This window comes from Lytechinus pictus, chromosome 1, assembly GCF_037042905.1.
Source record: "Lytechinus pictus isolate F3 Inbred chromosome 1, Lp3.0, whole genome shotgun sequence".
Taxonomy (NCBI): Eukaryota; Metazoa; Echinodermata; class Echinoidea; order Temnopleuroida; family Toxopneustidae; genus Lytechinus; species Lytechinus pictus.
In genome coordinates, this window is record NC_087245.1 from 38,108,028 (window position 1) to 38,135,243 (window position 27,216).

General features: G+C 37.7%; 1 protein-coding gene across 1 annotated transcript; it reads right to left on the reverse strand.

Annotated features, from left to right (window-relative positions):
- Positions 1-1,222: 1,222 nt before the first annotated feature.
- Positions 1,223-26,971, reverse strand: LOC129262274 (sodium-dependent phosphate transporter 1-like). Its single transcript, XM_064102203.1, has 10 exons — positions 26,614-26,971; positions 23,724-23,947; positions 22,508-22,676; positions 21,808-21,948; positions 20,702-20,787; positions 13,181-13,277; positions 11,267-11,386; positions 10,060-10,402; positions 8,628-8,813; positions 1,223-8,065 (listed from the first exon to the last, which is right to left on the reverse strand). Exons 2-10 carry the CDS (start codon positions 23,892-23,894, stop codon positions 7,825-7,827), a joined length of 1,554 nt encoding a protein of 517 aa, XP_063958273.1. The 5' UTR covers positions 23,895-23,947; positions 26,614-26,971; the 3' UTR covers positions 1,223-7,824.
- Positions 26,972-27,216: the final 245 nt, after the last annotated feature.

Here is a 27,216-nt window from a genome sequence, read left to right on the forward strand (position 1 = left end):
GGCGAGGGGAGAAATTTCGGAATATTCAAGATTCAGATTCCAATCCATCCATCGCATCCATTCCATTCCTTGTTTTTCAAATTTAAATCTATTGCTTTAGAGCCTTCATACAATATAAAAATTCTTTAATAAAATATTTGAACATTCAAAACATGAAAGAAGTTGGACAATTTTTACTTCAGCACATACTTTGTAGATACACACGTATACCAAAGTTGATGAATATCTTAACATTTTCAAATTGAAAACTTTTATCAATTCACCCATTCTATATCCATCCATTCTCCAGCATCCATCAATCCTTCCCTCTATCCATTCACTCGATCATCCATCCATCCACCGACTATCAATCTACCTACAGGCCTATCCGTCTTTCTGTGCATGATCATTCCAATGATCCCTTTATCCATCATTAATCCTTCCTTCAATCCATTCATCTTTCTATCATGCATCCATCATCAAACCATCCATTCTTCCATCCATCCATCTAGCCATTCATTAATTATCCATCCATCCATTTGTCCTCATTTGTAATTTACCCTTTCTTGTACTTCTCTTAGTTCTCTTTACTTTTGTTTTGCTCTCTTTTAAGTGCCTTGAGCATTTGATAAAAATGGAAAAGACGCTATATAAATCATATGTATTATAATTATTAACCAATCCATCCATCTATCCATCCGTCCAACCTGTCCTTATTTCTTCCATCTATCAATCCATCCACCCACCCATCCAACCATTCATCAATCCTTCCATCTATCCATCCATCCAACCAACCAACTATCAATCCATTCATCCATCTATCCATTCTTCCATCCATCAATCTTTCAATCCATCCAAATATCCATCCATCCACCTGTTCATCCATCCATCAATAATTCCATCTTTCCATCCATCTATCTATTCTTCCATCAATTCATCCATTATTTATAACATCAGTTACTTATATGCCTGGCTATATGCAGATTTTTTTTTACAGGGTAGCAGTGCGTGTAAAATTTTTATGAAGAAACTTCAAAGTAAGGTAGCGAAGCAACGTATCTTGTCATTGGAGTGCTTTTGCATATTCTTTAAAATCGGATGATTTCATCGGAATTTTGTAAAAATTATCAGAAAAAATTGAAGTTTTCAAAATTTCTGCTCCCACTGCATATGAACATGCCATATATGTAAGACATGTATAAACTGTAAAGCCATATTATAATGTTAGAAAATTCCTTTTCAATATTTTGAGTACTGAAATATGATTTAATAAGTAACAATTACTGATCAAGAGACAAAAAATCCAACAAACAATTCTGGCATAGATTTCCAAACTGTATGATTACAGGCTTTTAAAACGATATACATTTTTCTTTCTGAAAGCATTAAAAAAGTAATCCGCAAGGAATGTAAGAAAGTACTGTTCATGGATATAATCATTAAAAAAATATACATCATTTGCAAATCACCACATATCATACATATGTCTTTCTTTAAAACCATGTAAGAAAAAAAATCATAACAGTGCCCTTCTGATAAATTTGCACATAAATATGATAATAAAAATATATGTCCTTATCTCACTTGATCAAAATAAAACTTTGATAATTAGCAGAGTTATGTTCCATTTTAATGAAAGCACTAATTGACAAACATGGTCATGACAGTAGTCATAAAAATACATGTAAAATCACACATCATATTTATCTATGAATTCCTGCAAAAATAGTAGGCTAGGCCTGTGTGGTGTCTGAAACAACCGTTTGTATAAAAAAAATATTCATCACTTTTTACACTTTTTTCATTTGATGTTATGATATATATATGAATTCATATCATCATCACAGTTAAGTTGCATTAAAAAAATATACAAAATACCTGTTATGCAAAAACTGACACGACAAATATACATATTCATTAGCATTAGCAAACAAGATTTATCTTCCATATAATATAATAAATTGCACTAATCAACACAATAAACAATTTTCGAATAAATTTTAAAGAAATGAACTCTACATGATAAATGAACAAATATGTATGTCATATAATATAAAAAAAATATCAGTACAATATTAATTCATCACTTACACACCTTTCACAGATCAATGACTCCCAGGTGACTCTCAGATGACTCCAATGTGACTTCCCAGGGTCTTCCCAGGTGACTCTTGGCTGTTGATGTGAGCGAGGGAAAACTTCAACAGATGTATCCAGGGATACACGGTAAATCTCTTAGAGCATTGACTCGTAACCGTAAGGTTGTGAGTTTGAAAATCCCCACTCTGCCACTGCCTCCACTTTGATAAAAAGACCCCGAGAGTAGTTTCTGTCGTCTATAAGGTCAGCCACTATGACTGATTATCCTAGACACAAAATGTTTCATAGGTAATTGGTTTTGTACCAGCTTGGCAATTATACTAGCAAAAAACTGTCCTGCCGAGCTCCTATGGGAGTTACAATAACAGAAACAAGAATAAATTTCCAACGTACCAACTTTTCACTATGGGACCCGCAGATGTAAATTACTAGCACCGTGTTCGCAATGTTCATCCCTTCAATCTGCAAGCAGCTGTGTATATGTGTATATATACTTTACAAGTAGAGCCTTCAATGAATTAATGCTTGTCTGTCAAAAAGCATCATTATATAGTAACGTCTGTTTCAATTTTACAATCGATTGATCAATTTTATCTGTAGCAAATCAACTTACACTTCTTGTTGCAAGAAGCGCATCAGTAATCGATTACAAATTTACGATTAATTTCAAGACTTATGAACGATTTAGAGACCGAAAATAGACTTGAAATTGATGGCATTTTTAGCAATGCCCCATTAGTCCCTTATCACGAATATAATAAGGACAAACAAGAAACTTTTCAAAATTAACTTAAAGGACAAGTCAACACCAACAAAAAGTTAATTTGAATAAAAAGAGAAAAAATTCACAAGCATAACACTGAAAATTCCATCAAAATCGGATGTATAACAAGAAAGTTATGACATTTTAAAGTTTCGCTTAATTTCACAAAACAGTTATATGCACATCCTGGTCGGTATGCAAATGAGGAGACTGATGAAGCATCCACTCACTATTTATTTTGTTTTTTATTGTTTGAATTATGCAATATTTCAATTTTTACAGATTTGACAGCAAGGTCCAATCTACATGAACCATAAAATGTTTAGGGAGGAATAAAACTTTGAATCACAGGACCATGAGGAGAAAATTTGAATATTTCATATAATAAAATACAAAAGAAATAGTGAGTGATGTCATCAGTTCCCTCATTTGCATACTGATGGGGAGGTGCATATAACTGTTTTTGTGTTGTGAAATTATGCAAATCTTAAAATTTTCATAACTTTCTTATTTTACATCCAATTTTGATGAAATTTTTAGTGTAATGCTTGTTGGATTTTTCTCTTTTTCAGGGATGCCACTAGGTGTCCTCCAAAAATACTGAAACTTATCGTGGGCCAGGACAGTGTCCAAGAATTTTTTTTTAGGGGGGTCCACCTTTAATTTTGGGATGGACACAGGTAAAAAAAATTGGACAAGCAAAAAAAAAAAAAAAAAAAAAAAAAATTAGGAGAGGGGGGAGGACCAAGTGGCATCTTACCTTGTTGTGATAGATGACTTTGAAGTCAATTAGGTTTGAAAAACTGACGGTAGTTAGTTGTTGTGTGTTTCTCATAGAACGCTAGACCAAAAGCTTCAGTCTCTGTATTTTGGTTGTTCAGCTGAACCGCGTTGGCTCCACTCACCAATACATAGACTGAAGAGTTGTTGGCCCGTACATAAAGACAACGTATCAGCTAACCCAGGGAGCTCCGGCCCGCTTTCCGGGCCGGAGCTCCCTGGGTTCCGTATCAGCATGCAGCAGTAACATTAGATCTAACATTCGGCGGAAACCCGATTTTCGGATCGTTTTTGGTACATAAAATGTCACATTATAAAAAAATAATTACATCCAAACTTACGAGAAAATATATAAAATTCAGAAACATCGTACCTTAGACCGCAGTTACCGCTAATTCCTTTCAAATGATGATCAAAACTTAGTCATCCTCGATTCCTTCGTTGGTCATCGTAAGTTGCCATCTTGCATGACGTCATCATCTTTACAGACGTATTTACCAGTCGCTATTATACCGCGATTCGTGCCGCTGCTTTGCGCTTGTCTATGTGCGTGCGTTCGGGACTTGTCGCTCGCATTGATTGGCCAGGATATCGAGAATTCTATTCAGAAAGCCTTGATAAAAGCATAACTCAATGAACGTAGTAGGCAGTGCGCGCGTTTATAAATTATGTACTGTATAAAAGCAAATATCTCGGGGAAATATCTCTCACTCGGTCGATCGCAATCGGGAGAGATAGGGGGAAAAAAGGAGGACTTTCCAATTCTTTTAATACACAGAAAACAGGAAAAGTCGGAAATACGGAAATACGGAAATAAGACAGATAGCAGGAAAAAGCCGGAATTCCGTATAAATACGGAAAAGTGGCATCCCTGCTTTTTATTCAAATCAAATTTTTGTTGGGGTGGACTTGTCCTTTAAACAGGCAAGTTGAGAGTATTGACAGAGGCAGGATAACAGATTTAAATCTGAATATCCCAACTTGACCAATAATAATGATAGTGATATCTTATTGAGCGCACAAACTGTCCAGAGACGTTCATGGCGCTAGCGCAGCAACAGCTCCTTTGGATACAAATATTTTATACATAATATAACAGCTACAAAATATAGATATAAATAAAATGGACAAAGAAATCTTAAATCATTACGAGTAACGTCCCGCATCATCAACACTGAAATTCCTTGCTACATCCTGGTGGGGCCTGGTGCCCTTGTGCTTGCTGCCCCGTTCACCGACAATTTAAGGGGCAAGCCCGGTCAGCTCAGTACTCACAGGAGCTCTAGCAAACAAGGGCACCAGCCCCGATAGGAAGCCAGTCAGAACAGTGTGTGAGGACAGAGAGTGCACCTTAAATGCATACAAAACAAACAATAGGAGCAAATATGGGTTGAAAGAGCAAATAACAATAATAATATTCAGTTCTGGTACAGTACATTTGTTTCAACCATCTCTATGCATATTTCATAAGACAATAGGAAGAAATAAAGGCAATAAGACCCCATTCTCATTTACTTTTTAAAACTAGTTGAGTGACAACCAGTTTAACATGTAATGGGAATGCTCCAAGCAGTCTTAGAAGCGATCTTCAGTAATCTTCCAAAAAGGTTTGGAAAAAACCACCTCACAATGTGGTTTTCGAAACCGCTTTACCCCTTTAAACTGGTTTGAGTACAAGTGAGGACACAACCATTCTTTGCATGGAAGTTTGAGAGTGGTTGCATGTTGGGTGTGCTACTCAGTACACACTGCGAGTAGAATGCCTACACTGTGGTCTCAAAAACATATGACCCCACTGAGAGCGTTCCCTTAGCAACAAGACCACTTTACATGAAGTGGTTCTGGAAACCATGCAGTTCAGGAGACGGTGATAAGAACACTAGCAAAGGGATCTTCAGAACTGGTTTCCTTACAGGTTTAAGGGAAACCAGTTTAAGAAAGTAGATGAGAACAGGGTATTAGTATCTAGCTTTACGGCTCTACATCTAAGTAATCCAAGTAAAAAATAAGCCTCAATGATTAGCACAAAACAGCCAACAAAACCCTGTTTTATATTACATTAATGGTTAAAATCAACTTTGGGGGAGTGGAACACCTCTGGCAGTCTCGCCTGCATAACGAGATAATGACTTTAAAAACAACTATTGAATAATTATTCACAAAAAAACATTCATATGATAATAAAATACTATGTTCATTGACCTTAATGACCTTGGTCATGTGATGTTCAGTAATACTTGACTGCACTTATGTCTAAGTTTTATGAACTAGATCCATAAACTAGATCAGTCAGTCCGCAAGCCCTGAAAAAGTAGCTTCTTTTATCCAAGTGATATTCATGACAAGAGGGTTTTTGCACAGTTAATGAGCTTGGTGCGAACCAAAACACCTCTTTTTCTTCGGCCATTGCTGCTCTAAATATTGACCAAATTTCATGTTTTTGGTATCTTTGTAAAGAAGAAGAATCATTCTTTTAGGTCATGTGTTTGGATTTTTAAAAGAATGTTGTAATATAGGAAAAACTTTTGATCTAAAACATGAAACAAAATATTTTTTTTTCATGCAACAAAAGTTGTTGTTTTCACACTTAATTTCTGTTTAGGCACAAATGATTTTTAGATCATGATAAAGCTGAAGATCTAAGCTTTAATATGATATAATTTTTATAAGAAGATGTATTTTAGATGGGTCAGCAGCCAGCTTTTCATAGGCCAAGTACATTTTGCAGCTCAAAAACAAGAATACTGCACTCTGATTGGTCATAGACCACACACCCACGCAAATTCCAATGTTCCCCACACTGGGCCTCTGCAAGGTCACACTCACCATGTGGTAATCTCTTCAAATTACCCGCGCCTGTTTGTTTTGAAAACAGTATTCAGCCAATCAGAACTCTGGATTTTATGTTACTCAGAAATTTCAGAAATCTCATCTTGCATCTTGATGGAAATAACTGGCTGCTGACCCATCTAAAAGATGCCACATATCAAGAGTGACATTGTAAGAAAGTATAGAGTTTGAGCTTTCTGATGATATAAATAATGTTGGTGCCTAAAACACAAAATGTTGCACAGTTTGCAAGTGAAAACAGAGGAAGAAAATTCTGTTTGATGCATCTTTTCAGGTAAAAAATTCACTTATTTATCAAAATATTTCATTCAAAAGAAATGACCAATATAAAAGGGTAACATTTACTCTTGCCCATGGTACAAAAATAATCAATATTACTCAAGGAGAAAGTGGTTAAATTCTTTGAGAAAGAAAGTCTCACAATTCACGAGATTTTGCAGGGACATGAATTCAGCCACGAGAGGACTTGGATAAATCTTGCTCATTTGCTCATTAACACAGGGGCTTGAGGACTGACTGAGATCCATTAACTTTTGTAAGCTAGTGAACACTTTTTGCGAGAGTGATCACAAATTTCCTAGAAAGCTAGTGAACACTTTTTGCGAGAGTGATCACGAGTTTCCTTGTTGACCATAGTAGATTGCGAGACAAATGAATACCCTCTAGCGATTATTTCAGTCCGCAATAATGAACCTATTTAGTATTAGATCCATAAACTTTCAAAGTTATGAGGGCAATTCAACAAATACCCTCAACATGGCCAAAGTTCATTGACACTAAATGACCTATGACCTTGGTCATGTGACCTTAAATTAGCACAGGATAATCAGCGATACTTAATTGCTCTTATGTTCCAGTTTTATGAACTAGGTCCATATATTAAGTTATAATGACATTTCAAAAACTTAACCTTGATTAAGATTTCAATGTTCACGCTGCCGCAGCCGCAGCCGTCAGAAAAGCGGCGCCTATAAACTCGCTATGCTGTGCAGGAGAGAATTCAGGGAATCTCATTTAGTACAAGAAAGGGTCACCAGTCATGCATATATAATAACAATAACGGTGGGAGAGTCATGGTGTAGCAGTTCGGACCCTCACCTTGTAATTAGAGGGTCATGTCCGAAAAGAGGTGTTTTCTATGGCCAAAAATATGTTGAAAAACTCTGAATTAAGATTATAATCTGAAAAGTAGCACCCCAGGAAATTTGAGAGGGAGAGACCTCTCACTACCTTCTGTGATTGAGTGATGTCAGCAGAATAGCCACTTATCATAGATGGATTTGAAGAGCAAGGTCTATCAGGGATGATCATCTTATGGCAAGCTGAAGAAGGGCAGTGTCTATCAAGGATGATCATCTTATGGCAAGCTGAAGAAGGGCCATGATAGCAGCAGACAGTCCCATTGTGGCCGGAAGAGTCACTACCCACGCCAGGACAATGGTTCCAAAGAGCGACCAATTAACAGCTTCCCTCGATCGCAGCCAACCGACCGATACCACGGATCCAATCTTGCAATGGGTGGTACTGATGGGGATGCCAATGTTGGATGCCAGGAGCACCGTCATGGCTGCACCAAGCTCCACAGAAAACCCACTGGAGGAAGTGGAATATAAAATCAAGTTTGTTAGCTATACCAGTCAGATGCATGTATGCCTCATTCCCCCCAAATCTCCTCCCCTTGTACAGACTCCCGATATCAGCCTCATCCCCTTCCTATGCTTGATAGTGTTAGTGTCGTAATATCTATGTCTATGATCTAGATAACCTAAAGAATACCCGCTCCTATTACACTTATTCCAAGATCTGCCCCCCTCCTCATCTTGATAGTGTTAGTGATGAAATATCTTCTACCAAAAGAATACCGCCTCCCTTTTACCCCCCTTCCCCCTACGCTTAAAGATCTGCCCCCTCCCTCACCTTGATGGTGTTAGTGTAGTAATACCTTTTTCCACCAAAAGAACACCCCTCCCCTTTACCCCCTTCCACCTACGCTTACTAAAAAATCTGCCCCCTCCCTCACCTTGATGGTGTTAGTGCTGTAATACCTTTTTCCACCCACAGAATACAGACTCCTCTTTCCCCATCCCCTCCCCCCTCCCTCCCTCTTCCCCTAATATGCTTACTCTTAGATTTGCCCCCCTCCCCCATTCCTCACCTTGACGGTGTTAGCGCTGTAATATCTTCCCCCACCGTCTGAATCACCCGACGTCCGAGACACCATAATCCTAGAGAGATGCCCAGTGCTCCATAGAAGAGCACCCACAGAGGTGTTGGTTCCTCTTGGGCAATGTCTCCGGTCCTGTAGATCAACCAGATGGCTATCAGAGGTCCAACGGCATTACTGCATCAAAGAAAAACCACAGGAATATATCACAATAGGATATTCCATTGGAGAAAGATACCGTAATCTAGAAGTAAATCATACTTTTTAACTCCATAGGTGCCATGAGCCTAATTACATCAGGACGGCTAAAGATATTCGTTCGACCCAACCCATTCGAATTTTTTCAATTTGCTATTGCTGATTGACAAAAGTGTATGAATATGATTCAAAATCTAACACTGATTCTAGAAATGGTAACTACTGAACTTCCTTTGCCCAAATTGGGAAGATATATCAATGATTTGGAACTATTTTTTGACATGCGGAAGAATTGGGGCTATTTTACTGTTTCAGTTGATGAATTTGATCCCATCATAGCTATCTTCATAAATGGCGATTTATTTTTAAAATGAGCAGGCTACGATACCCTTCTCTGGTCAGATATGGAATGTCAGATATATATCCTATCCAAAAGTAGTAAACATTCGACCCTCTAATTTCACATTTATTTTTTATGAATTTTGTTAAGTGCCATTTTAACACACAAGTCTATGGGGAATGTTTTACGCGCGTGACACCCATATGGCGGGCGGGGGGGGGGGGGGGGGAGATGGTTCTCTGAGGCCTCTCAGGTGTGATCTGTGCATTGATCATGAAGCTATATATCGCCTACAATCTCAACTCCAACCAACCTCCAATGCTTGAAAAACACAACATATTTGGGTCTAAATGTTTGCAATGGATATTTGATAACATCTGCAAAAGTGACAGACAAGATGTTTAGGGAGAAAAATCTGAGCTCATTTCACAGAACTTCAATGGTGGTAAATAAATATCTTGTTGTTTATAATGACATTTCCAAGACACAAGTCATCTTCCTATCTTTATTTTCCTGGAACCTGAATTAAACCAGATTGAGAAACCATATTTACAGTAAACTAAACCAGGGCCCTGTCTTACAAAGAGTTGTGATCAACCACAACTATGGAAAGCCACCAATGTCATCATCTAAAATGCATGTTTGTTCAAAAAATTTCTAAATATGTACATTCATTGTTTTCGTAAAATTCAGTGTGTTTCTCTTTGTTCACAAGGACATCATGCAATTTCCAGTTGAAAAAATTATGACATTGATGGATTTCCATAAAGCCAAGGTTGGTTTGATCAATATGATCTATTTGTGAGACAGGGACATAACTTTCCGCTGACAACATGAATTGCTTTTCCTTAATAAAAAAATGTCTTCTTTGCTGAAATCACTAACCTGACATCATTTCCACCATGTGCAAAGCTGGCAAATATGGCAGACAGCGCCTGCAACGGAGAACATAGGGAAGTCACATGGGGGTGATCTTGTACCTCTGACACGCCTTTATTGACCCTATCTTCATTCGCTGCTTCATCCTCATTTTCCATCGTTGTTTCAGCATCGTCAAGTTTTGTGACATTTTCACTTCCTGTTTCTTCTCTGGCTTCATCAAGTGCCGACCCGGCTCCAGGAATCAACCCGACTTTGTCGCTCTTGTTGTCATGGCTATACCTCCGCTTCACTGCAAATATTGATTGTGTCTCCACTGCACGATCCTCCTTCTCCTCACCACTCCTACCTGGTGAGGGTTGGAAATGAAATTACACAGATTTAGAGAACGGTAAATTTCACATTTTTTACCATTGTGATAGAACAAATTAAAGCCTACATTCTTTCCATGAATGTATTTCAACTATAAACTTGATTACAGGGGAGCGGTAAATTTGTGAAAGCTTGGTTGAAAGTAAAAAAGTTCACTTCTTCTGATTGTGGGATAACGTTGAAGACGGATAGACTAAGAGCCAAGTATTGAAATGAATGATACCATTGTCAAGATATGTATAATTATGTCATACTGTTCACAAAATGGTTTGGTGATTGTGCTACATAACACTGCAACAGAAAAAAAAAACAGCATAAAAATCACCTGTCCATTCTAATCACTTACATCAAGCATATGGCGATTCCTTAGAAATTGATTTTTTTAATAGGGTTCCTCTTTGCACTATATAATACTAATAAACATGTAGAATGTTGGTACTGTTACCAAATAAGTTCAAAACTCATAAAATGAAAGGAGGGGGAGGGTAATCACAAGTCTCCGTTAAAATTTGAACAAGGAATGGATGGATAAAGAGATTGGGTGATTTCAAGTCCAGTGTTGGTGTTGGAAGCCCAATTGGATTGCGTTTCCAAGCTCCAAGACCTATTCTAAATTTACACATAAAAATCCAGATCAGAATATTGACAGCTCAACACCCAGTGAATGACTTTTTCAGGACCATCTTCATTTTATGTTTTGGGTTATACTCATGTAAAAATTGGCCAAACACCAACATCAAAAGGTCAACACAGAAATTGAAATCACCCACTAGCATGAAAGAAGGTTTATAAAAAAGATGTATGCAGAAGAATGGATTTGTAGTGTTGTATAATTTCTCACCGATTATTTTCTTTCTGATGTATGGCACCATGATAAACCAGACCGCTAATCCAACAAGGAATCCAGACCCAAAGCTTAGCACAAAGACACCCCATAGAGGTATGCTATCAAAACCAAGGGCTGGGAAAAAAATGTTACAAGTCCATTTGTAAAACAAAATATCGATAGAAGTTATCATCAAAGAAACAAACATTTTAATACCAAAATAATTGTATTCAAGGTTATACAAAATCATAATAATGGGGAAAATAAAATGTGATTTATGCTGTAATATCATTTAGACGTATTGTAATGTTTTGTCCTCTTCCTAAGATTGTTGACTCCAGTATTAATAGGTTAACGTTGATACCTCTAATAATTTTGTGTCAAGTTGTTGTGACAGAGCATGGTATGACAGTAATGTTAACAAATTGTGACACTGATACTTCATTGTGATTGAATACATCAAATTGGGTCTATGATATATCCGTCCTTCATGTTTATAATTTCGTGGAGCTCAATAAATCGCTCTCCTTGAGGAGCTCAAATCAATTCAATACAATACATGTATGATAAATTGTAGATTTTCCTTAAAATTGTAAATGCAATAGCTGTGGTGAAACTAGGCCTAGGTCAATACGTTTACAACAAAAAATTGCTAAAATTTCACATTTTACATCTTTAAATCCATAAAATGGCCATCTATTTTTCCATAATTCCTTGAAATTATTTTGATTAGGTTGAAAACTATCAGTAAAATGAAGAAAATTCAGCTCTTTCTTAACTCTGATTGATGTTACAATCGTTAAATATTGTAGTCCCACATGTAGACTTCCATGGTGTTGCAAACATTAACTGAAAACGATCGTTGATCGTTTGATCGTTATTGATCGTTTTACATTTGGTCAACACCATGGAAATCTACATAAGGGACTACAATATTTACCGAGTTTAACATCAAATCAGAGTCAGGAAAGAGGTGAATATTCTTCATTTTTTCGGTACTTTCCAAATAAATCAAAATAATTTCAAGGAATAATGGAAAATAGATGCCTATTTCATGAATATAAAGATGTAAAATTTCAGCAATTTTTTGGAGTTTTTTTTTATTATTTTTTTTAGGAGCGCGATATTTTGTTCTCCTTATTTCTTTTTAAGGAGCGCCGGCGCAATCGCGCTCCTCAAAAATGAAGGTCTGATATGTTGCCTCTCATAATATTTCAAACAATTATTGGTTACAATGTATGCATCAATAACACTCTGGTTTTACAGCTGGAGATCAAATATCCAAATATGTAAATATTCAAACATGCAAATAAGCAAATATTCACTGGGTCCCGTAACAAAGAGGTTAGCGATTAATCATACGTTTGATCTTCACAATAAATTGCACATTGTAGTCAATGCAATCAATCGCTAATAAAAATGTTCTACAATAATTGCAAAGCTTTGTGTTCAATACAGGCCCCAACAGTCACAATACCGACAATTAACACATATAGAGGAACACCATTTTCTAATATCAAGATTAAATCTGAGTTTGCTCCTCAAAATGGCAACAATCACAAATTATCTTTCTATTTCCACAGTATTTCACAAGGAGTTCACCTCCTGCATTTCCAAACAGTGATTTTTGCTTTGTTTTTATTGCATTGGCAGTTCAGAGCATGTAAACATATGGTAAGCTTTTTTTCAGTTAAATGGCTGTTAATACAGGAAAAAGCACAACATACCAGAAATGACATCAGCTTTTCGGTACATTTCTTTCTTCCTACAAATCATATTCCATACTAGCACTCAGGAATAATGAGGAACTACAAAGTGTTGCCTACATGGTGTACCCCTATGGGTTGAAAGTAACAGCTTTGCTATATTCTGTCTGGATTTGACTGCACATTTGTTTACGTGAATGCAAACATTAAAGTGGCAACTCACCGGTAGGTCCATCATAGAATATGGAGAAGAAATTGACAGTGATCACTAAGCCGTACCAAATTGGCAACGATCTAAGACCAGGCTCGAGAGGCTCTTCCTGTAAATAATTGAAACATTGTCAGGAATACATTGCTTCAAACAACCACATCAGGGTGCCGTTTCATAAAGCTGTTCGTAAGTTGAGAGCAACTTTAAGAACGACTAGTGATCCTTTCTTGTGGTAATGGTATAATAAGTTGGTGATGGTTTAGCCCGTAAGAAAGGATCACCAGTCGTTCTTAAAGTCACTCCTAAATTACGAACAGCTTTATGAAACGGCCCCCGGAGCTAATTCAATTCAATTCAATTCAAAAATGGTCTTTATTGATAATCAAACATGTTAACAATCATACATGAAAAAACAGCAAAAGCTGGAAATATCATGTTTACAAGTTGGTGTTGGCACATTATTAAGGCACAAGAGATTAAATCCCTCTTGCGTGCGAACGGGCTCTGAATGGGTTCTGAACGGGTTCTGAACGGGGATTAAAAGAGTAGACAATAGACCCCGTTCGCTCAAGTTCATTCACGTTCAGAATCCTACTAAAGGATTGAGCTGAGAAGAGCACTGATTTTCATTGTCTTCTCGCACAAAAGGGGTGTTCACTGAACGGGAAAACGAACGGTCGGATTATTAATGAATGAATACGTGCGAACGTTGGGATTAATTCAAGCCTTGATAGAGATTTCTTACTACAACGCTGGGCATTTCCCGAATAAAAAGGGATGATCAAACTTTGAGCGCTTCTTAAGTTGGACGAAAAAAACACGCGTCCTCGTATTTATTCATTGATAGTTTGAAAGTTGAAAGTTTATTATCAACCTTCCCCTTTTTAATTTCGCCGGGCGTATTTGTTCATTTATAAACATTTTGACATTCAATACAGATCGTTTGTCGAGAATTTTAAGACATTTCCCGTGTATGAAGGGATGTCCAAACTTTCCGCTTTTTGATTTTGACGGACGTTATTTTTAAATTTATATTGAAAGTCAATAAATTAGACATTCGTTACAAATCGTCTAACAATGATTTTAAGACATTTCTCGAGTTAGATGGGATGTCCAAAATTTGCGCTTTTTAATTTTGACGAACGTATTTCATTTAATTTAAAGTTGATAGTCAGACAACTTAACGATGTCGGTGCTATCTCTCCGACATCAGATCAGGCGCGGAGGTCGTCCGCTAGTTTATCCTTGACATTTTTCTTCCCGTGGTTTTCCTTTATATCAAACCCTGACATCGTTTACATGATCATAAAGTAGGTTCTGACGTCAGATAACCTAACGATGTCGGCGCTTTCTCTCCCACATCAGATAAGGCGCGGAGATTGTCCGCTAGTTTATCCTTGACATTTTTCTTTTCATGGTCATCCTTTATTTCATACCCTGACATCGTTTACATGATCATAAAATAGGTTCAGACGTCGGAAAACTTAACGATGTCGGCGCTATCTCTCCGACATCAGATCAGGCGCGGAGGTCGTCCGCTAGTTTATTATTGACATTTTTCTTCCTGTAGTCATCCTTTATTTCATACCCTGACATCGTTTACATGATCATAAAATAGGTTCTGACGTCAGACAACTTAACGATGTCATCGCTATCTCTTCGACATCAGATCAGGCGCGGAGGTCGTCCGCTAGTTTATCCTTGACATTTTTCTTTCCATGGTCATCCTTTATTTCATACCCTGACATCGTTTACATGATCATAAAATAGGTTCAGACGTCGGACAACTTAACGATGTCGGTGCTATCTCTCCGACATCAGATCAGGCGCGGAGGTCGTCCGCTAGTTTATCCTTGATATTTTTCTCCCCGTGGTTTTCCTTTATATCATACCCTGACATCGTTTACATGATCATAAAATAGGTTCAGACGTCGGACAACTTAACGATGTCGGTGCTATCTCTCCGACATCAGATCAGGCGCGGAGGTCGTCCGCTAGTTTATCCTTGATATTTTTCTCCCCGTGGTTTTCCTTTATATCATACCCTGACATCGTTTACATGATCATAAAACAGGTTCTGACGTCAGACAACTTAACGATGTCGGCGCTATCTCTCCCACATCAGATAAGGCGCGGAGGTCGTCCGCGAGTTTATCCGTGATATTTTTCTTCCCGTGGTTATCCTTTATTTCATACCCTGACATCGTTTACATGATCATAAAATAGGTTCTGACGTCGGACAACTTAACGATGTCAACGCTATCTCTCCGACATCAGATCAGGCGCGGAGGTCGTCTGCTAGTTTATCCTTGATATTTTTCTCCCCGTGGTTTTTCTTTATATCATACCCTGACATCGTTTACATGATCATAAAATAGATTCAGACGTCGGACAACTTAACGATGTCGGTGCTATCTCTCCGACATCAGATCAGGCGCGGAGGTCGTCCGCTAGTTTATCCTTGATATTTTTCTCCCCGTGGTTTTCCTTTATATCATACCCTGACATCGTTTACATGATCATAAAACAGGTTCTGACGTCAGACAACTTAACGATGTCGGCGCTATCTCTCCCACATCAGATAAGGCGCGGAGGTCGTCCGCGAGTTTATCCTTGACATTTTTCTTCCCGTGGTCATCTTTTATTTCATACCCTGACATCGTTTACATGATCATGAAATAGGTTATGACGCAGAGAGCTTGACGATTTCGGGGAAGGGGGGGGGGGGGCTTTGAGGCCGATATTCTCCTTCAATTTTAAAACTTTATTTCATATCGAGAAGCATCAAGAAGAAGAGATATGTGTATATTGTGGGAGGATAGATAGTAAATCGCGCAATTATATCAATATGATTATTTCCTCCTTTAATTCAGAATTACGCTCATTGACAATCATCTTTGAATTTAATATCCTATACTGTTAAACCTCCATTTTTTATGTCGGAAAAAGCGAGAATCATATTTGGTTGGAAGATAATGATTATAATTTCACAATGCAAATTGCATAATAAGCTCTGATGTCGTTAAAACATATAAGCCTCCGATGTCGGAGTAAGAATTTATCAATACAGCAATGTCGAATTTCAGGGGGTTTGGGGGAAATGGTTTCATTCAATAACGATCATATTATGAAAATCACAAGGAAAAAAAACATTGGTCACAATGATATGCCTATAATGGGTGATCATTATCTCCTACTCCCTCGTTATTTTCATGATCGTATACTTGTCATTATTGTGATCTATCATGCTCAAATATATTCGACCCCCCCCCCCCTACCCACTGGATTAGAAGTTCTGTTAATGCCTAAACAATTCTGACCCGAATCCGCGTCAAAGGAGATTTACGTTCGCTCAAACAATAACATACACTTTGAAGTCATTCATACCTTAAGAATCACTCCGGGGGTCAATCCCCGGCCGCGGCACCTATGCCCATCAGCAAGGCATTTAATCCGCAGTGTTCTTTAATCCTGCATTCAAATAAGGGGGGGGGGGGCGTCGCCTTTAGCAGTATGGTATTGTCCTAGTTTTTAAGTGTCAAGAATTTACAAGAGCAAAGTTTACTGCAAGATTAAACGTACATTATTATCGTTTAGAAGTTATTTTGCGACATTTATCGAGTCAGAAGGGATGTCTAAACTTTGATGCTATACCCGATATGAAATAAATGTTTAAAACTGAAGTATACTGTAGAAAACAACCTCAAAGCCCCCCCCCCCCCATCTCTCGCTCTTTCCTCTCCATCCATAGACCCCCCCCCCTCCCTCTCTCTCCCTCTCTCAAACTCCTCACTTTATTGGTGCCCAAATTTTTCTTATCACAGTTAAATATTTATAAACATTGCAGAAAACACGTGGTTTCATCATGGAAAAAGGTCAATCTCTCAGTTCATGTCAATCAAATCCAGTTGTGGATTGCGCAATAGAAAAACATCGTGTTGCAATCATTGAGCCTCGGTGTGCTATGTGTGAGAATAAATAATTTTGAAAGGTATAGGTGAAAATCGTTAGAAGTATCAAATAACAATTTAAAACCTTTTAGGTCAATATTCATTTCATGGCGGAGCGGATAAAAATGAAGCAAATATTTGATGTTATTGGAAGATATAAGGTGAACCCGGAAGGTGAATTATATTGATATGATTATGTCCATCTCGAAATTCTTAAAAATTATGCTCATTGACGATCATCTGAGTTTAGTATTCTAAACTGAAATCCAATATAGGGATGAGTTTGAGAATAGGAGAGTGGGAGGAAAGTCAATAGTTGGAGAGATAGAACAAGAGAAAGATATATATATAGAGAGAGCTAGAGAGGGTGGGGGGGGGGGGGGTAGCGACTTCTGCGCCTGATGTCGTAGAGATAGCCGACATCGTTAAGTTTTCTTACGTCAGAACCTATTTAACGATCATGTAAATAATGTCAGAGTATGAAGTAAATGATGACCACGGGAAGAAAAATGTCAAGGATGAACTAGCAGACGACCTCCGCGCCTGATCCGATGTCGTAGAGATAGCGCCGACATCGTGAAGTTTTCTGACGTCAAAATCCATTTTATGATCATGTAAACGATGTTAGGCTGTGAAATAAAGGATGACCACGGGAAAAAAATGTCAAGGACAAAATAGCGGACGACCTCCGCGCCTGATCCGATGTCGTAGAGATAGCGCCGACAGCGTGAAGTTTTCTGACGTCAGAACCTATTTAACGATCATGTAAATAATGTCAGAGTATGAAATAAATGATGACCACGGGAAGAAAAATGTCAAGTATGAAATAGTGGACGACCTCCGCGCCTGATCCGATGTCGTAGAGATAGCGCCGACATCGTGAAGTTTTCTGACGTCAGAATCCATTTTATGATCATGTAAACGATGTTAGGGTGTAAAATAAATGATTACCACGGGGAAAAAATGTCAAGTATAAAATAGTGGACGACCTCCGGGCCTGATCCGATGTCGTAGAGATAGCGCCAACATCGTGAAGTTCTCTGACGTCAGAACATATTTAACGATCATGTAAACGATGTTAGGGTGTGAAATAAAGGATGACCACGGGAAAAAAATGTCAAGGACAAAATAGCGGACGACCTCCGCGCCTGATCCGATGTCGTAGAGATAGCGCCGACAGCGTGAAGTTTTCTGACGTCAAAATCTATTTTATGATCATGTAAATAATGTCAGAGTATGAAATAAATGATGACCATGGAAGATAAATGTTAATGATAATTTAATAGACGACTTCCGCACCCAACCTGATGTTGGAGAGATAGCGTTGACGATCGTTAAGTTATCTGACGTCAGAACATATTTATGATCATATAAACGATGTCAGGGTATGAAATAAAGGATGGCCACGGGAAGAAAAATGTAAAGGATAAACTAGCGGACGACTTCCGCGCTTGATCTGATGTCGAAGAGATAGCGCCGACATCGTTAAGTTCTCTGACAATTAACTTTTAATCAAATGAAATACGTTCGTCAAAATTAAAAAGCGCAAAGTTTGAACACCCCTTCTGACTCGAGAAATGTCTTTAAATCATTGTTAGACGATTTGTAACGAATCTCTAATTTATTGACTTTCAATATAAATGAAATATATATACATGTATATATATATATATCGTCCGTCAAAATTAAAAAGCGCAAAGTTTGGACATCCCTTCACACACGGGAAATTTCTTATCATGAGCGCAAAACATCTGTACTTGATCACCTTTTAATATAAATGAAGAAATACGTCCGTCAGAATTAAAATGCGGGAGGTTTTGACTCAGGATATTTCTTAAAATGATCGCCAAACGATCTGCATTGAATCTCAAATCCATACATCGGCAAATTGTTTTTTTTGTTGGTCACATTGATCACTTGGGGAAAATCCCCCTGGACCCGGCTGTAGCTGTTTCTAGCTGAGCAGAACCATTCCGTTCTGAACGGAGTACTTAAGCGCTTTCTATTGACTCCTTTGTTATTAGTAATCCTTGCGTTCGGAGGTATCCTGAACGGAGTACTTCAGCGCTTTCTATTGACTTCTTTGTTAAAAGTAATCCTTGCGTTCGGGTGTATGCAGGGGGCACTACGAGCGCATTCGTGATGGGGATTAGCAAGACAATAGAGCGTTCCGAACGCGCGCGAACTTAAGTGATATTAAATCTCTTGTGCCTAAATACATAGTAAAAACCACAGTAAAATACATTCAAAAGGCTATACATTCAAAAGTTAATACAATTTAAATAAAGCATAAAAGGCAATGAATGAATGAATGAATGAATACAATATGATAATGGCAGACTTGAAGGAGAGGAGACTGACACTTATTTAAATGACAAAAATAATTGTATGGTGGGGTGGGGATGACCATTTTGCATTGCATTTCCTAGTCGACACACTCATCTTGCTTGGGTTTGATCACTATTGCAATCATATTTATATTCAATTAACATGAGGTAAATGATTGCATATCACTAAAATACATCAATCAAGGACGTAAGTTTTGTGATTAATGACATATGTTTCCCCTACAAGCCTAACATAACTATTTTTAAATTTACAGGAAATGTCTAATTTAGATGACTAAAATATATATATACACTATGCTGATATTGGTACAATATAGCACCATGATCAATATAATTCAAATTGATTTTTTTGTTCCTTTCATTGATATTATAAAATTTTGATCCATGATAATTTTTGAGCCTGTAATGTCTTCCATAAAAAGAACACATGATCTTCTAATAGACTTGGTGAAATCAGAAAATTTTCTGAAATATGTAATGGGGAAATTGGTCATGTGTGATACCACACATCTTGGTTGCATTGGATCTTAACATTAAAAGATTGTGACTTTTTTATTCATCTATTCACTTTCTCTCAAACTTTCATTGATCTGTTAGTTTTATTTTCTTTTTCATTATACAATTATTTTTGTGCCCTTTTCTATTTTTGCTGTTGATATGTGACCATCCACCCGAAAACCAATGATTAGTTGCCCAAAATGATTTCTTAGAGTTTATTGAGTGTGAAAAGGCACATTCTTAGCTTCAAAATGATGAAAATAAGTCGTCAAAATTGATCAACAATACACAAGTACTTGGTTCAATGTAGAAAAAACGAAGGGGGAACTTCATAAAATAAGGAGAACCAGTGTTTGAATTTTGGGTTCACTCAAGCATGAGATGTGCACACTGCAATTTCAATGAAACTTCCAAGCAGTCTGCAAAAACTTTTGTCAAAGAAACTCTGGTATCTTGCTTTCTATTCAACTTTACACACAACTTCAAATTTTGAGAGTAGAAAGAATTACTCTTTCAAATAAGCTTATTTTTGGCTTTTTTAAGAAAAAAATATATATATGCTATTACAGAGAACCTTACCTGTTGACTTATTGGTGGTTTTGGACATATAGAAAAGTGACTTAGGCCTAGAAAAATATCAAAATCTGAAGGGCTATTGCACATATGAACAAGGTATCCCCCTGTAAAAAGGGTAATCTCACTTTCTACCTTACACTGGTTATAAAAACTTCTCTTACTTTTCTTAGGATGAAATGCCTCAAGATGATGAAAATAACTGAAGAAAAAAGGCCAGATAAGACTGGAGAAGTCACCCAGGATAAAACTGTTTAGGAAAAAAAATGTATTGAAAAGCAATACACAGGTAATGAAATAATTGTAAAGCGAGATACAATATACATATAATGAAATAGCAAGTGGTGAATAAAGGTTAAAAAAAATAGTAATTGAGACGCGAAATGGGATGAATGGGGGCATCATGATCTAGTGGTTTACTCTCATCTTTCAATCTGAGGGACATGGGTTCGATTCCAAGCCATGGCGTGTTTTCCTTCAGCAAAAATTTATCCACATTGTGCAGCACTCAACCCAGGCGAGGTGAATGGGTACCTGGTAGGAATTTATTCCTTGAAATGCAGCGCACGTAACTGACAGCTGCTCTGCTATTAAAAGCCAAGGTAATTATGCTGCATTTCTGTAGAGTGCTTAGAGAATTCTGATAAAGTGTCATATGCGATATAAGCAAGTATGATTATTATCATTATTACATTAATATAATGAATTTTTAATGAATTGATACAGTATAATTGCCATGGATATGCAAGGCTATGGAAGAAATATCATGAAGCCAGCATTCCATAGAAGTGTGGTTTAAAATTCTAGTTTAGACTGGAGCTAAACTTAGGTTTAATTATCATAATACCACCCATACCAATTACGTTTTTCAGCTCCTTCACAAAGTGTGAGCACTCAAGTTGTAATATATATATATATAAAAAAAAGCATGACATCTATAGCTTGAATGGATGGACCACTTCACAGTTCTTTTTCAAAAGATAATTGAAATATGCTTTTCAAAAGTGAACATATGGCTCATAGAGAATTATGAATAGAGTGATGATATGCTGGCAGTGCAAAATGTATATGGTCATCAGGATTTAAGAATTTCATATGGACAGCTGGGGCAAATATACGGGGGGGGGGGTAGCATTTAGTTGGAATCCTCAAGTTTGATAGTTTGATGTAAGAACCCAACAGCAACCCCCCCCCCCCCCCCCTCCCGACCCCAGAAAAATAAAACCATTCTGGTGCACATGAAAAAGAATATATTGTAAAGCATACATACCTATCAAGCCAACCTGTAGCCATTGAATGCCTTTGACTCCAAAAACAACAAAATGGAAACCCAAAGTAGCTCCCACAATGCTATGCGTGGTCGAGACTGGCATTTTAAAAGCTGTCGCTACAAAAAGCCATACGGCACATCCTAAAATAGAAGATATAAAAAATGAAAATATCCATCATTTTCTGTTTTTCAGGAATAAAAACAGAAGTACATATAAATTAAATAGAATGATGCAACTTTGTATCTTAATCTGTAGGTTGGTTTTTTTCATTTAAAGTTTAAGACAAAAGAATATTGACATTATTGAGTATCTATTAAACCAAGTGGGTGAGTTATGATATGAAAGAAAAGAGGAAATACAGAGCTGCCTTGTTTTTTAAGTTACAAAATAATGAATAAACAACAATGCAGGCAAGACAATAAACTAATAATTAATATTTAACAATTATGTAATAATAGTTACATTTATATCTAGCGCTTTTATAACACATTATTTGTCTTTATAAAGTGATTTACATTGCAAACATTACTACCCTGGACAGTAGACATCGAATTACAATGTATGCACTTACTCCATCCCCCCCCCCCGCTTGTATTACAAAAAATGAATAAAATATGTTTTTGGCATTGACTCAATCAATGTGACCTGAAATTTTCTGAATACTTAATTTAAACATCATGAAAGTAGTACAGCTCTCACCTGCTAGCGCTGATATTTCCCCAAGAACCAATGTTTCTTCCCGTCCCGCATACAGCTCTACATCAAATATCCCTTTCTGAATAGTTTCAGCGACCTTTGACCCCATCAGTACGGCACCAAGCGTCTCAAAGATAGTTGCCAGGAACAGGGCTTGACGTAGCGTTAACACCTGGATTCAACCGAATAAACGTAAAGAGGTACAAACAATCCATTTAATTACAGGGGCTGAGGGGGCAGCCCCACTAGTTTGCTTTGCAACGGGAAACCTTTCATTGAGGAAAGAGGTCTATATATTCAGCCTAAAGGGGCAACTGCCCACCCCCTATGATTTTCAAAAAGTAATAAAAAAATGAGAAAGAGGAAGAAACAAGAAACAAAAGAGTATAAATATAAAGAGGTCTCAGCCATGCAAATCTACAATGCCCTTCTGTATAATTGAGACAAAATATAACATCAAATTAAGGTTGTCTTTATCCCCTAGCTCTAAAAATATCCTGGCGCTTATATAAGAACATGATCCAGTCATGAGTTACTTTAAATACAGCTTTATGAAACACTGCTGGTGGGTGTTTCATAAAGCTGTTCGTAAGATAAGAGCGACTTTAAGAACGACTGGTGATCCTTTCTTATGGCGAATGGTATTCATTAGCGATGGTTTTGCGCGTAAGAAAGGATCACCAGTCGTTCTTAAAGTCGCTCTTAACTTACGAACAGCTTAATGAAACACCCACCTGGTTTCTTTTAAATGCCACCTCCCCATCCCCACAAAATGAGACGGCCATTACAGGCAAAAAAAAAAAAATATTTTTAGGGCTACTTTTCACAACTGATTACCTAAATCTGCACATTGGTTTAGTTTTAACACTGCAGTGAATGGAGAATTTCAGAGGCTTATTTTTCAGGGCTCTTTTGGGCATTCCAGGGGCCCCCAAGTCCCTGTGTAATTTCTCCCCTGGGCCATTAGAATATATATGTTTGTTATTTTTAAACTAAAACCTTTCACAAATAAGCATTAACTTAATTTGTTTAATAATAATAATAATACACAGTTCTTGTATAGCGCATATCACATTATGAATAATGTCTATGCGCTTCCAAAGGACTTGGATATTAAATAGATTTTAACCAATTACATCATATCCCATATTTGGGTCTCCTTCCCTCCCCCCCCAATATCCTGTCCCAACCCCCTGGTACATATCATATTCACACTGACCTTTGCCCCTACCGACGTTCCAAACGAGTTGGCCACATCGTTAGCACCGATGGCGACAGACAAGATAAAGGAGATAACAAAACCAAGGACGACCATCCACAGTATGTCTGATAGAGGCAAAGGAATGTTGGTCGAGGGTAATCCCGTTGCTAAGGTGGATAATGTCTCCATTGTAGATCAATTCTCAGCTCTGCTGTATACATCTATTTACAACTTGTTGTCACCTAAAGAATAAAGTGATTCAATTAAGAATTTCAAATGATAATACTATCAACTGCAAGTAGATAATATAGTTTCTAAAATCTAAGGTCTCTAGAATCTGTATTTCTCTAGAGCAGGCCACACTCCAACAAGAATTTCCCCAAAATCTAAGCTTACTGAGACTTTGCCAGATACAGTACTGCATTACTCAAGTACAGTGTAGATCTTTTAAAGCCAAGTTCGAGTTCTGGCATGGAAATCTAATTTCGATAGGAAATGGTTGGAGCAATCCTTAAGTGTTTATGATTTATCAATATCATAATCCAAATTGTTTATTTAGAACAACAAAGTTTGTAGGCCTAAATTCATGCACTTTAAAGGAAAGATATTTATATCCTTCCTTTATTGTGATCCCAATTAATCAAATCAAAATAATTCAGGCTTGTTTGAAATTATAATACGGTAATTTCAGTTCCTGGTGCAGCTAACATGGAAACAACAAATTTGGGGAATTGGGCGACGTGATTACACATGCAGGCTTGCACTAACACACTACTCACTACAGTATAGTGAGTGATTGTATTACCGACCGGCCTTGTATTACCGAACGCGCGCATCATACGCATCAGAAAATAATTTCATACGCTCAAAATTTTGCAACATCCTTCCAAAGAGAACTTGAATAGAAAGATGATGAAAAATTGTAAAAAACACATTTTCAAAGTCTTAATATTCTAAAAATAATAAAATATGGTCAAAATAGCTCATCAGTGATTTTGTTGTTTTCTCAACTTTTCCCATAGAAAACACACGTTCGGTAATACGATACCTTTTTCAAGTGACCAAAATATTTCACATGCGAAGAGGGGTCCGATTGGAAGCTAATATCGTAAAAAGGAAAAACGATTTCGGCAAGATTTTTACATATTTATATTTTGTAGGTAATTGTGTATTTATGGTGAAAGTTTGGTGAATTTTATGAGAATAATGTGTTTGATATGATTGAATTCATGAAAAGTGTTTGGTAATACGATCCACTACCATACCATGACTACCGTCGGTGAATGGGGATTATAGTAAAATGTCAGAAATTGTTTAATAAATCCCCAGAAACAACGGTTATTCCTGTCTAACGTTAGTCTGCATCAAGCTCATTATAATTAGACCAAAAGCTTCGGTCTCTGTTATGTTGGTTGTTCAGCTGAACTCCGTTGGCTTCACTCACCAAATACAGAGACCGAAGTTCTAGCGCGATCTGTACAGGGGACTCAATGGCCATATGTTTATGTACTAAGTTCGGATAAAACAGGGAGGTGAAGTTGCGCGACAGCCAAGGTAAGTCACTGTTTTTGTTCCTTTTAACTTGATTTTTTCCCCGTTTTTTGGCAATTAATACCAAGAGGGAATATTAATTTGCATTTCGGTCGCATTAATTTTCAAAAGTTTTATTCATTACAGAATAAAGACAAAAATTGAAGAGCCCCGATGGGGAGATTTTGCATTGTAAGTCCCCTGATGGTGGCTGCACGATAGCGAGCCGTCTGTGTACGAGGAGAAATTTAAAAAAAATTAAAATTAAAATTAAAAAAAACTCTCGAAACAGACTGCTGCCAGCTGTCTAATTATAATATGCAAATCAACTCTGGTCAATATCACTTGGATGAACTAAGCTCCTTTTTGAGGATCTGCCTATCCACTGATTCAAGTCAGATTCGTCCTTCGAGGACACTTTTAAAGGACTATAATAACCTCCCCTTTTCTAAAACAGCCCTTCCGCTTCCCGGACCCTGGGGCCACTAGCGTACCTACTGGGGGGCAGGGGGGGCACTCTGCCCCCCCTGACGAGTCACAACCCATGCAAAAACGTATCTTTGCCCCCCCTGACGGGCTTGAAAAACCTTTTTTGCCCCCCCTGACGAGCTTTAAGACATCTAATGCCCCCTGACGAGCTTGAAGACCTTTTTTTTTTTTTTTTGCTTGTCAATTTTTTTTCTGGTACGAAATCCTTTATTTGTGATCGAAGCCCTTTTTTTTTTTTTTTTTTTTTTTTTTTTGCTTGTCAATTTTTTCCTGGAACGAAATCCTTTATTTGTGATCGAAGACTTTTTTTTTTTTTTTTGCTTGTCAAATTTTTGGGCGGACGGTTTTGCCCCCCCTGTGGAAAATCCTAGGTACGCCACTGCCTGGGGCCGATTGCACGAAAGGGTCTTTCCGATCCAAGGACCGTCTTTCGTGTCGCCCATCTTTTATGATACGCCATGTGAAACGCATTTCAAATAAATTATCTGCAAATATATTTTATTTGTCCGTTAAAATAAACAAAATATTTGTTTATAAAATGATGTGATATCTTATGAAATTGTATAAAATTTGATTTAAAAGCAAGCTTACGAATTTTATTTGTTTATCATAAATTTCAGAAACACCCCGCTTACAGCGCATCATAAAAGATGGGCGACACGAAAGACGGTCCTTGGAAAGACCCTTTCGTGCAATCGGCCCCAAGACTTGACATTTAAAATAAAAAAGCTTCAATAAATTTGTTCCACTACCACACACACAGAGCGCTCTTCTCAACAAGTTAGCGTAAGTTAGATGTGTCCATTAACGATATATTGTTGACCCCACCATTGGCATTAAGATTCAAAACTGAAAGTGAAACTTTGAAAGTGAAAACGGAACAACTCACACACTGGCTGCGCACTGGCCCAGGATCAGGAACGTCAAAGGCTTGCTCCCCGGCCGTGCCCGGCTGGAGAAATCTCCACGAAGTGTTCGGCGCGGCTGCGGCAGTAACACTACACAGCTCATCAGGCCAACTCCTAACGAAAACTCAGATCCGACCGCCGCCAAAGATCTGATGGCGTTGAAAAGCACAATTCTGAGGCAATTCTGCTGTCCACTACTTGGCGAAAATAGTGAAACTAGCTCTGTCTCCAATTAAAGTGTCAAGGCCGTGGTGCAGTGCCGCGGTGGTAGCCCAGCATCGATCGGATGATGGTAGCGTAGCTAGCCAGCCATATCCGGGGCGGAGTAAAGCGCGAGAGTCCTTGGGCCTTGCATTGGAATTGGATGGGAGCTAGCTGGAGGATCGTGGGAGGCGGAGAAGGGGAGGGCAGGGAGGGGCCTGATGTGGTTTCGAAAGACAAGAAAAAAAAAAACATTTTCATGATGTTGCTGAAGACCCTAATGCATAACTGTGCTAGGGTATTCTGTTTTGAAATAGGGAAAAAGAGATGACTATATCGAGCAGGTCATACTTCATAATCATATGCTAAATATGTATACCCGA

Coding starts and splice junctions, on each gene's coding strand:
- LOC129262274 (XM_064102203.1), bottom strand. CDS start 23,894: ATGGAGACATTATCCACCTTAGCAACGGGATTACCCTCGACCAACATT. Junction 20,788..21,807: donor GCTACAGGTTGGCTTGATAG/GTATGTATGCTT, acceptor TTTCCTAAACAG/TTTTATCCTGGGTGACTTCT. Junction 8,066..8,627: donor ACAGCGCTAACACCGTCAAG/GTGAGGAATGGG, acceptor CACTTCCTCCAG/TGGGTTTTCTGTGGAGCTTG.